At 42.2% G+C, this 12,331-nt stretch overlaps 1 protein-coding gene across 1 annotated transcript; it reads right to left on the reverse strand.

Moving 5' to 3' along the window:
- Positions 1-4,215: 4,215 nt before the first annotated feature.
- On the reverse strand, positions 4,216-7,048 carry LOC104416082 (GATA transcription factor 1). Its single transcript, XM_010027519.2, has 2 exons — positions 6,663-7,048; positions 4,216-5,400 (listed from the first exon to the last, which is right to left on the reverse strand). Exons 1-2 carry the CDS (start codon positions 6,840-6,842, stop codon positions 4,777-4,779), a joined length of 804 nt encoding a protein of 267 aa, XP_010025821.2. The 5' UTR covers positions 6,843-7,048; the 3' UTR covers positions 4,216-4,776.
- Between the last annotated feature and the right edge of the window lie 5,283 nt (positions 7,049-12,331).

Raw genomic sequence — 12,331 nt, forward strand, 5'->3', positions numbered from 1 at the left:
GGGGTTTGTTCTGGCCGGTGCGCTGATTCGAGATGAAGTGGTAACCAGAGAGGCATTTTGCGAGGCAAATAGGTTATTCCTCTTCCCTAAAAGTGGAATTAGGGCTCATGTTTATTGAAGTGAATTTGGCTTTAAATTCAAGTTCTTGATCGCATAGGGCTTTCTCATGTGTACAAACAAGGAAATTTTTGCGCAAATTTATTTGTAAATTTTGCTTTGAACTCAGATATATAGGTTTACCCCCTATAAATTTGATTCCTATGCTACCTGGTGATCAAGTACGAGTTTCGTCCGGCGTCACATAATTTTGAGTTGATATACAGCCTTTTGGCCTCCCATTTTACCTAAAAAAATATGTTGAAATAGTATGAATTGGCCTAATTATTTTCTGTGATTTGTATATCAATGCAAATTCCCCTAAATATTAAAACAATTATCCCTAGCGCTATAGTGAACTTGCTTTTGATTCGAGTTAGCTTTTCCCTAATCTGATTTTGCGACTCCATCCAATCCCGATTGCTATCATAAATCAATCACGAAAATAACGAAGATATACTCAAATCTGAATCTTAAAAAATCAAAACGAAAGGAAGAGTGTTGCCATTGTCTTTCAGTACATGCAATATCACGATTACTCAAGTGGGAATTCGAGCCTTGGACATTAAGCCAACGTAGCCCTCAATTATGGACCAAAACGACACCAAAATTCTACAAGTTCCTAACCATGAATTCATTATCATGGTGCATGGAAATTTGAACTCACCTTGTGCCTTGAAAATCCAGTGATCTGCCTAACCTTCCACTCCGGTTCTGCCGCACACCCAGTTGACAATTCAAACCGTACTTTCAATCTAAACTTTAATTTTTCTGCTCTTCCTTTGGACAAAAAACTTGTTCTGGAGACAAAAAGAAGATGTCAAGATCAGAGCGAAAAGGTCCAGATAACAATCTTCTGACGAGTTTGGACCGTTTCTGGGATTCTGCGTCGCCTTGTAAGGAACTTCTGAAGCTGCCCGGATTTGACTCTGAAAACTGAGGCTCCAGAGCGATAGTGACAACTGTTGTAGGGTTTGACTCGTTCGTGGAGTTCCAACACGGTCGTTCATACTTCGCTGTCTTCTTTACGTCATCTTCTGTCACGAACGCGAAGTCCTCGTCGCCATCGCTGAACTTCTTCTACTTCTTTGCTTAGATTAAACGATGTAAGCAGCTGTGATTCAACCTTATAGCGAAAGATCTTCCATCGTCGAGACACATGTACAAGATTGTTCGACTTTTGGCCAAGAAATCATGATCAATGCATACAAAATGGTTTGACGGTACTCCCTTTCTTTCTGTTCATACCGTGTAGTGGCCGTCGCTAACTCCTTTGTCTAAGTCATGAACATGACGTCTTGCATTGAAATAGGTATAACAGCTTAAGGGACATATTCAGGCATACGTGCCTAGGGTTCGATGAAAATTTAGCTTAGTCGAATGAACTGATTCAGGATATGTTTGGGCCGAGTCTATGCGAATTAAGCCTAGTTTCAATCCAAGTCTATCCAAGCTATATTATCGAAAAATTTAAGTTTTACTAGTGTTATGGACTCGCGTGCCTGTTTGCAAGAAAAGGGGAGGGTACCGTGACTAGAACATAAAATAACATATACATTTGATAATCAAACGATGTAGGATGATACTTTAACATGGCCAACCAAAAAGTTACGAACGTTTTGGCATTGTTTCTTATTACTATAAGAAATTAATGACTCGTGGCAAGGGCATTAGATGAGCTAGATATGTAGATCTTCATAGCCGAAAACAATGTTAATCATATTTGTGATTGGTTCTTCAAAATCACTATAACTTGCATGACACGAGATAAAATTCGATCTTTCAACAGCAAGGGCTTAACATTATATTGCGACAATCAACTTCGAGAAGAAGTGAACCATGAGAATCGAGGTTATCAATTTCTTGGATCTGTCTTTTGGGGAAAAAAAAAGAAATCAAGCGAAATCAAATTCCAAACCATGTTCAAAACATACCTAATTTTACTTCAAAGTTTGGTTTGCCTAACCAAATCATAGCAGCTTACATGATGCAGGTGCATATATCAATGAAATATCAAACTCAAGGGATTGAAGGTGACCGAATTTGTATTGACAAAAACGAGTTTATCGCCCAAAAATGACATTGAAGAAGCATCGAAGGCAGGTAAATGAAATTGGCGGCCTCGTCAGGGAACTATTGAAAACGACCCAATAGAAAAGAAAACCAACACTTGCAAAACTCAAGTGTTGCTCAGTCAATTGCTTATCTGAAACGATCTCGATTGACGTTACCATTTGCATGTATCTGTGCAAATCTATTTAACGATTGAGATTTGTTCCCCTCCCAGCGCTATTGGGGCCGATGATTCTTGAGGGAAAAGTGTTAGAAAAGTTCTAAATCTATTATATTTGTGTTAATTAGTTCTAATTAGTTCTAAATCTTTTAATTGTGGCAATTTAATCCTTACCATTTTGACCTAGTGTTAATTCAATCATTTCTATTAATTTTAATTGGGTATTGCTGACATAGACGCTGGATAACTTACGTGGCACGACCGATGTTAACGTAGACAATTTTAATAATACATTTTTATATTTTTTTCTTATTTTTTTCCCTTTTCTTTTTTTTTTTTCCGTGACTAGCCATGGGTGATGGTTTGGCAGGCTAGCCTCACCAAGGTGGGGTTGCCATCACCCACCACAAGCGAGGCTTGAGCGAGCGAGGGAGAGCTTCGGTAATCTCACCAAATCTAGTACCTTGCCTAGACTTGCCCTCGCCCGATAAGGTCTTACCTTTGGTGAGCGACAGCGACCCTCACCCAAGCAAGGCCAACCTCTTTGGCCATTGATTGTGGCCGGTGGCCGACAAAAGGAAGAAGAAAGGGGAAATATATTAGAAAAATATCGATATATTATTAAAAATTGTTCATATCAATAATATCTTGCTAGTCAAAAGAACTAAATTGACACCAGGTTAAAAAGTTTGACTAAATTGGTAGTTTAAAATTTTCTTCGACACTTTTCCCAATTATTCACGTATGACACTAGATATATGGCATTTGATACATGCTCTCATACCAAAGCCCGTGCCTACAAAATAGATGTTACTTTTGACTCAATTTCAATCCAGTCCAAATACAAAACAACCAAAGAGATTTTCAAGATGGGCGTGCAATATATCAATAGGCTCGAAATGCCCGGGGGCATGACCCTTGGCCTTAGAGCCAGGAGGCTGCGGGTTCGAGCTAAGATGCAAAATGGGGTTGTGTATAGCCTAGAGAAATTCTCTTCAATCTACATTTGGGCACCGACCCCCAGAGTTATGATACGATTATAACCATACGAGGGCGATAAAGTTGACGACCACGAGCATCTCAAAGATCTAGTTCTAAGTGACAAATCGAAGTTGACGATTCATAAGGTTCTACTAGAATATGGATTAAACGTGTAAAAAGAAAGCAATCTTAAGAGTATTTCGATAGGTATATTAGGTGGAAAGAAAGTGCAACAAGAACACAGCATGATGTGGTTTGAGCCTGAATTCGCTTACTAGAGCTAACAGCATTTTCTGGGTGCTGCCTTCGCCGGAATATGTCTGAATTGGAGAGGAGAGAGAAGTGAGTCGACACTAGGGAAGGTATGGTGAAGGCAAATTCCAGGCATGTTGACAGTAATTGGATCTAGTGTTTACAGAAAGTGGCATTATAGGTGTCGGAGGATTCAACTCTCGCACACACATTGTAAATTTGTTCAAAGCTATAATACCACTTACCTTACCCAAAAAAAAAAAAAACCTCTTGCGCACATATAATCGCGTGCACGAAGCACACCAATCTTCGCCGCAAGCATATGGGTCAAGACACATACAGCACAACGCAACACCATCTCACGTTCGGAGCCACCTGCACATCACTCATGCTGCATAGCACCACCAACCATTGCTCACAATGTCGGTGCACCCAGTCAATCACAGACCATTGATGTATGTGCAACCAAAGGTTTGGAGAATTTCTACGTTAATTATCACTAAAACAGCCAAGGATGACCCTGTCTGAGACTTCTCAGAAGTCTGGGTACAGCCAGACCTAAACAAAGGAGGACAATGCATTATGCATTTTCAGGGGAAAAGCTCATGGCAGAAAACCATCAAAGTTTCTGCAGCAAACAAAAGAGTTTCATGTTAAGAATATCTATCGATGCTGCAAGGTAAACCAATAATGTCAAACAAAACAAGGCAGCTGGGAAAATCAGCTGCAATCTCCAATTCAATCGGACTAAAATTTATGTTACAAATCACCATTCATCGACACCAAACGCTCTCCAACTAACCTCCACGCCAAGTCAAACTTCAAAGTTATCGAACACCACGAGAATCTGTTTCCTCAACCAAGCATCACCAAAACCCTAAATTCTTGCAAGCAACACTATCCCAAAACTTCCTCATCTGCAGCAATTCAAGCACTTGCAAAAAGAATTCGAAATAAGCAACAAAGAAAATGAGCTCTAACTTCTTCCTCCTCCTTTTTCTCCTTTCTTGTTCTAAAGCATGACAAGCCAACATTGCCAATGTCAAAATTCCCAAATGGTATTTCTTTCAGCATGATAAAGAACTTTGAAATCTCCCATTAAATTTAAACCAAAGCCCTCACTCCTAAACACTAAGACTATGCCTATAAAAGGGAAAAGAGACCTAAATGATGAATTATATAAAAGAAGACTAGACTACTAACACTACTCTCCACTACTTTACTCTTATATCCACACCTTTCACCCCCCCACCCCCCATTTGCTTCGTCCTCCTCATCTCTATTATCTTCCGGTGCGAGTTCGAGTGCAACTCACTTGAGAAAGTCGGGCTATTCGCCGGCCTATACTCAGGCACGAGCCGGCCTGACTTGAACCTCACCCCGCAAGCGTTACAGAGAGTCTTGGCCCCCTGCGGCCCTGCACGCCACTGCGGTGTCTTCTCCGACCCACAATGCAAGCACTTCCTCCCGATCTTGACACTGCCTTGACCACCCAACTTCGTCTTCTTATTTGCCTTCTCTTGGTCCCGCGAGATTAATAATCTCTCGGCAGCAAAAACACTTAAGTCCCCGTGCCGGCGCTCACGGGCCCGCTTGCTTCGGGCACGGCGGAATGGCGGGGGGGGCCCGCCGCAACAACTCGCAATAGTCACGGTACCACTCCTGTTGCCACTGCTGTGTGTGCTGGTTGTTGTGCTGCTGCTGCTGCTATTTTCAAGCGGGGGAATTAGGTTGTCTTCCTTAAAGTTGTTCCCCGGTTGCTCGGGCAAAATGACGAATGATTCCAAAGACGGGAACGAGTCCTTGTTAGATATCCATTCCAACTCTTCCTCCCATTCCTGCCACGCAAAAAAGACGGTGAGCGTAATTCAATTAAGACAATTGACGGTAACCGCGTGATTCCCAATTCATCCTGTGTCCATTGTATCAAACTGGTAAAACTCTGTCACAAAGATGATGTGACAATGACTCCTCAACAATTCGAGTACACGAACATTTGATGATCATATTGTATGAATAAGCCCGATGATTTCAGCAACAAAGCCAGCTCGTTCCTTCAAGTGAATGACAATCGGAATTTGTTGCGCATCTATAGACCCGTGCACGGTACCTACTTCCAACATACCACATCATCGCCACACCTAATCTGTCCACCTAACCGGGCTCTACATCCCGGCCACCAAACGCGGGCTAGGGAATTGCTGGATTGTTAATTTTCGGATGGTCCAGGATGGTCCAGGTCGGGCGATGACAAAGGCGGTCATGACGCCATCGAACTACTGCAATCATCAACTGTGGCGAGAGAAGGCATCGATGTCCGGATAAAAATCTGGTGCACTCACAAGTCAACAAGGTGGGCTAATAGGGTACTAGACTTTCATGAAACAGCATCCACTAAATGATTCAGATTGGGTCTCCTTTTGCTTGTGAAAAAAGCAAGGTGGAGTTTACACAATGGACATATGAACATGGAATCCATGTTAAAGATTGGAATATGTAACACCATGAGTGGTTCCAAAATTTGTCAAAATAAAATGGCCAGTTCATTTTCCTGGCACTTTCGTATACAATTATTATTATTATTATTTTATATATTCTTTAATAAAAAATTTATGACTTTCGAGCGCTCGGAACGGAAAGTAGAGCTTGCTTTGGGGTCCATTCAGTAGGTGCAACCCTAAAATCATGACCAACAGCTCAGCATTATAGCAAGAATACAAAAAAGGGGGAGAGGCCCATTATGGTCAACTTCCACGAAATACCGAGCCTGCCCTCGGCGAAAAGTCGCCAGGCGAGGGGTAGAACCGTCCCTTCCGGCGAAACTAATGCAGGAATCGTCTGTCCGTCTGTCTCTCTCATTATTCTAAAATATCACATGCCAATCAATCGCCGCCCGGCCGGACTCGAACCAGTCAACAACGCGCCGAGTCAGCGCGCGACCCGGCCGAGTCGAGGACCGAGTCACGCCGCGGCCCGGCCGAGGCACCGCCCGGAGCCGCCCGGGCCGGCGTTAAAGGTCGGAACTTTAAGAGGTCCTTGTATTTTTATTTATTTTTTTCTCTCGCAGTAAAAGAACGGGGGAGGCGGCGGCGGGACTTACAGGGAGGGAAGGGGTCGAGGAAGCGTCGAAGCTCGCGGAGTCGGGCAGCGAGGTCGCGGCGGCGGCGGCGGCGGCCTTGGCCTTGGAGCAGCTGCTCTTGCCGAGGTCGTCTTCCTCGTCGACGACCTCGCCCAAGTCGGGGAAGTCAAGGAGGTCATCCATGAAACCCAGAGACTCCATAACGCTTTAAAGGGTCGAAACGCGTTCGCTCTAGACACAGAGAGAGAGAGAGAGAGAGAGAAGGCGAGAGTCGCTTGGTACTGTAGAGAGAGAAAGGAGGGAAGAGAGAGAAAGGAGGCTGCTCGCTCTCCTCTTCGGGAGGGGCTATTATTATCGGAAGAAGATGGTCTCGGCGAAAAGCTGTGGGGAGTTTTTTCCCTTCTTCTTTTTTTGCCCCCACTCGTTTTTGTTTTTGTCCCCGGACGTCCTTTTTCTTTTCTTTTTTTCCCCTTGGGGTGGGCCTAGTTAATTTTATTTTATTTTTTGGCTCTCTTCCTACCGGGTTCCATTTTTATAACGTAAACCGGGGCAATTATAGTATGCAATGTCGGACCGTTTCGTCTCACGTGCACCCGGCTCATCATGTCCCCCCCCCCTCCTTGCTAATTAGCAAAATGAGAAAGATATCATGTGCCCTTTTATCTGTATGGGTACGGTCTTGATCCGGTGACCCAAAAAAGGTTTAAAATTCCTAATCCCGGTATGGAGTCCCACAGCGTAATTGCCAAATAAGAATTCAAATCCTAATATGATCCGACCAAGAATGACCGTCAACTTACCAAATTATATATAACTATTTCAACGTCGTAAATTAAGAAAGAGATGATATTGATTTGAAATGAAAAGGCAATTAAAATACGACATGACGCAAGGAGATTTCTTTGAAGAAATATCCATCCGCGGTGGTCAAATTTCCATTGATAAGATTGGAGAGCTATCCTCGAATTTATTGATTTACGCATCTGAAAATTGTTAAAATAAGATTGGAAGGATGTGTGGGTGGGAAAATTGGAGAAAAAAGGAACATCTCGATGCTCTGGGTCCCACGGGCGGCGTGTGATCACATGATTTTATCGTGGGGTCAGGAAGGGAGGGGGGCGCAACGGGTAATTTACTGAGGACGCGAGACCCGCCGTTGGATTGCCTCGGGCCGGATCTTTTCCCCCATTCCGGTTCGGGTCGGTTCGGTTCGGGTCGGGTGGCACGATCGTAATTAAGCGGGGAGGGGAGGGCAGGGTCGGGAGGAGGGGGGCCGAGTTTCCGAGGTGGGCAGCGAATCGGGGGCAGTTTGAGCCGGGCCGCTCACGGAACCGCCCCGATCCGACCGACCGAAACACGCGTGAGGGGCCGACGATCTCAACGACGCTCGCTGGATGGTATACACGTAGCAGGGCCAATGGCGCCGCGCCGCGTGGACAGTCGTGTTTTGAATTTTTTCGAAACGGTTTGACCGACCCACCCACCCGCACGCGCGCTCCGCACGTGGCGCCGGTGATGCGCGCTTTTAAATTGGGAAAGGGCCTCCGAAGTTGAATCCCTCATAAATTCCTGCTGCCAAATTGGAGGAAGGAGGAGATATTTTTCCTTTTTAAAAGAAAAAATGGGGCGGAGCCCGAAATTATATCGTTACTTTCTTAATAAAACGCAATCTGATTTGATTTCTTGATAACGAATGAAGTAAACTTATTGACCGCATATCTAATAGGTGATTATCTTCCGTATTGTTAAGCTGGATGACTCGATTTGCTAACCAATCTTTAAGTTATTTTCTTCTCTAAAATTATGGAGAATCTTGACCCGTTAAAAATACCCAAGCATATTTCTAATTTGAGAAATCGAAATGAAACCATGGAATTGATTTTGAAATAGAGAAATAGATTGCGAATCTGCCTCTACAATGAATTTTGTAATAAATTGCCAATTTGAGACTTCATAAAATGCCCCGTAGTTTTGCTCCAAGTGAGAAATGCACCTCGACTGTTTGCACAAATCCAGCAAGCCAGTTGTTGTAGTAATCACAAATAAGTTCACCTATTGAAACTAGCCTCGGATAACCTTTAGAGGCTTCGTCGGAATTGAGCTTAACCCAACCATAATGAGGGGTCCAACTGGCAAACTTACCCCCTTTCTCCCCTTTGGCAAATAATCTATTTTCTACTAAGTAATCAGACAAAACATTGTATCAAATGACCAAATTTGCAAATCCACCTCCACAATGAGTTTATTTATTGATAATGGTTGAATTTGAAAATCCAAATTAACGGAATGGTAGGCCCGAACTATAAAGTCTCCTATTTAGAGTAACTTCACAACTGCATTGATCACTTTAGAGATAAAACATTTCTTTCTTGAATGAATAATAATTATGAATGCCATCAAAAATAACTCGTGGGGATCAAATGTGACTACCTTCTCCCGTAAAGGAGTGGCTGGAATCTTTTTCCAAGTTATTGGGAGGGGCGTAAGGGATCAAGGAAGAAGCAGTTTAAAGAAAGGTCCTTTCTTAAGGTACATATGAATGAAAAATAACTATAAGCTATGTTATTCGGAAGAAGAAAAACATGTAATTATTGCCACTAATTTTTTCTAATTGGGCCGTCTCTCCGCCCCTCCTTTATTAGATCTTTTGCTTTCAGACGCTTTAGCAGCGGATTGTACAATCGTTTGCTCTTATAGCATCTCTTTCTGCAAAAAAAAAAAAAAAAAAAAGATACCCGATTTGTTTATCTTTGCGTGATTGAAAATTAATTTTATTTTATTACATAGCATCGATTAATATCTTTAGAGCATTCTTCATTGTCAAAGTTGTCCGTAATTTACGGAGAGTGAGGTCCACTGTGTCGATCACATCCGAAAGTATAAGGAATTGTGACTTGTAATGTGTGTAAAATCCCCAAAAAATGTCTGCTCATAATCATAAACGACACGTGGCTTTTTTGACTTTAAGGAAATAAAAGAAAGAAAAAAAAAGGAAAGTGAAAAATACTGAGGAGCTTGATAATATAAACATATATATATATATATATATATATATATAATTGATTAGATGTGGTGTGGGGCCCACCTGGCAACTAGGTCGGAGGAGTTGCATGTGGCGAGGGTCCACACGCACGTTCCGCATGTGGGCGGTTGCAACGTCTTCCCCGGTCGAATCCCATTCCTTTGACCTACTCTTGATTGAGCACGTGCGTGTCACGTGCTGTCCGTCGAGTGGGACCCACCCTTTTTAAATATTTCCTCAAACCTACGTTATTTGTGAGACTTGCTTGTTATCCTAATTTTTCATGCAATCCAGTCTTCCGAGTTGCTCTATAAATCGGTGCAACCAAATCCTTTCATCAATAATAACACTGGGTTCAGGGAGTGTAGCCTATGACGATAGCCGCGATGATCACGGACTCCAAGGCCATCGTTTTAGTGGCTCCGGACTTTGAGTTCGGAACCCCTCAACCCTTATGTTGAGCATCATAACTCCAAACGATCTCCACGGCCGATCGCTTGAGAGTTGTGGATGTGGGCGATTATATTCTAAGACTCACCAAATATATACTGCTGATTTGAGAGTTTTAATTGGTTCTGGTCACATGTAAGGAGAGTCGCCTTCGACAAGAAGAGGATAGTAGTGGCAGGTGCAACTACCTTAGCCAAACAATTAAGTTGCCCTACTTTTTTATTTACACTAACCATATCGTCTCGATTGATTTGGATGGTTCATCAATTTCAAACTATAACTACTCAATTAAAGATAATGAAAGAAACATGTTGAAAAGAAAAGGGTGTACATGCATTGTACCACATAAAAAGCTTTCTTTTCAATAATCTTTAATCTCGTTGTTGTTCTGCTATGAATTTATTTCTCTGATGCTTCAACAATTAGTTTTCTATTTTTTTTTTTTAATGAAAGCTATAATGTTGAAGGGGCACAAAGGTCTTTGGAGACATGCACGTGAATATTAGTTGAGTAGTTAAGATGGCTTTATCTAAAGGTGTGGATAACTTCGAGGGGAGATGGTACGAGTCATGGTTGGGAAGATGAGATTTCTCAGGTCTATTAAAATCGAATGTGAAGTGTTTCTCTCTGCTCTCTTCTGGACTTCTCTCTCTCTCTCTCTCTCTCTCTCTCTCTCTCTCTCTCTCTTTCTTTCTTTTTCTCTCTCTCTCTTTCTTGTGAATCTCTTGATGTGTAAATTGGACACCCGTCTAGGGGGTTAGGCATCTCCAATCCTAACCTTTTTAGATGTTGGAAAAGACCCCCAACACTCATATTTACCATCTTTATTTTATAGTGAAATGCATTTTTTTACCATATTTATTTTATGATGAAATGCATTTTTGGCTATAAATACCCAACTTGATCCAAATCCAAGACATACCCAATCCATCCTGGACTCTGATTCTTTGTAATTTCTTTCCTTAAATCGTTGTTTTTGAAGAATGTGTGATTCCATAGGCTGGCTTGCCGGTGAGGGAACTCAAATCAAGTTGTGGGTTAGGACTTCATGTGGCACATGAGAAATGTGAAAACATGGGCGAGCGACACTTGTGTGGAAGGGTATGGCGGTCGGGTTCATATTACAAATCTTCATATTGATTCTCTCGGTGCTAGAGATTTGATCTAATTTAGCATAAAAGACCATGCCTGAAAAGTTATATATGAAAGAAATTTCTACTGTCATAAGTACTATAAGATTTGAAACTATTCAGTCTCATCATATTTACAACATTAAAAAAATGTACCAAATACCCACTAAAAAAATTGACCCAAAAATAACTTAAAAAGAGAATAAAAAAAATAAGCAAATTAAAAAAATCATTGGAAAAACATAAGAAGTTTCATCGGTGTAGGTGCTCTTAAGAAATGCAAATCGACTTTGAAAACCATTTGCAAGCCGTCATCACTACCGCATTGTCGATGTCAAAGTATGTTGGAGCTTGAGTAAGATCTTGAAATTCAACACTCAAACATGAGCACGATGTTAGTGAGAAAAAATATTGACTTCACAAGTTGTGCCAACGCAACAAATTGGAAGGCTCATAAAATTACAAAATATTGGGAGGCCCATAAAATTACGAAATATTTTCTCGTATGGGCTTTTTAAGATTCCACGATTCACTTAAGTGGCAAAAAGAAATTCCAAAAAACTAATGCAGAAACATTAAAGTTAAAGAGCTAAATTCCTTTAAAAATGGAGAGAATAAATTTTAAAACACAAAGAAGACAACACTTCCTGCTGGGCTCTAAGTCCAGCCAACAGCATTCTCCTTGTGAGGTTGCAGTGTGTCGCCTTTTATCCCCCAGTCAACATTTGCACGCCACCTCCTCTGCATGATGCAACTCTGTCACGTTAAGATCACCCCTGCCGCAATGCCAAAATCAATAGGCTGTCGCCTTTTTCCGCCGGAGTTCAAGGACCACCGGAAAACCGAGCTCAACACCGTCGCCAAAAACCCGAGGTCGCAGACCTCTATCGGCATCAAATTCAAGCGATTTTGCATCTTTTTGGAAGGGGTGATAGCATGATCTGAAACTGAGAACAGAGGATGGCCCCTGTGCTCAAGGGACGACCAATGGCAACCATGAGCGATGGACGGTGATGAAGCACGAGCGACTGGAAACAATGACCGTCCTTGAGGGGCAAGCAATGATAATGAGTTTGGTATGCCTATGC

This window comes from Eucalyptus grandis, chromosome 8, assembly GCF_016545825.1.
Source record: "Eucalyptus grandis isolate ANBG69807.140 chromosome 8, ASM1654582v1, whole genome shotgun sequence".
Lineage (NCBI taxonomy): Eukaryota > Viridiplantae > Streptophyta > Magnoliopsida > Myrtales > Myrtaceae > Eucalyptus > Eucalyptus grandis.

Coding starts and splice junctions, on each gene's coding strand:
- LOC104416082 (XM_010027519.2), bottom strand. CDS start 6,842: ATGGAGTCTCTGGGTTTCATGGATGACCTCCTTGACTTCCCCGACTTG. Junction 5,401..6,662: donor CCTCGACCCCTTCCCTCCCT/GTAAGTCCCGCC, acceptor TTTGCGTGGCAG/GAATGGGAGGAAGAGTTGGA.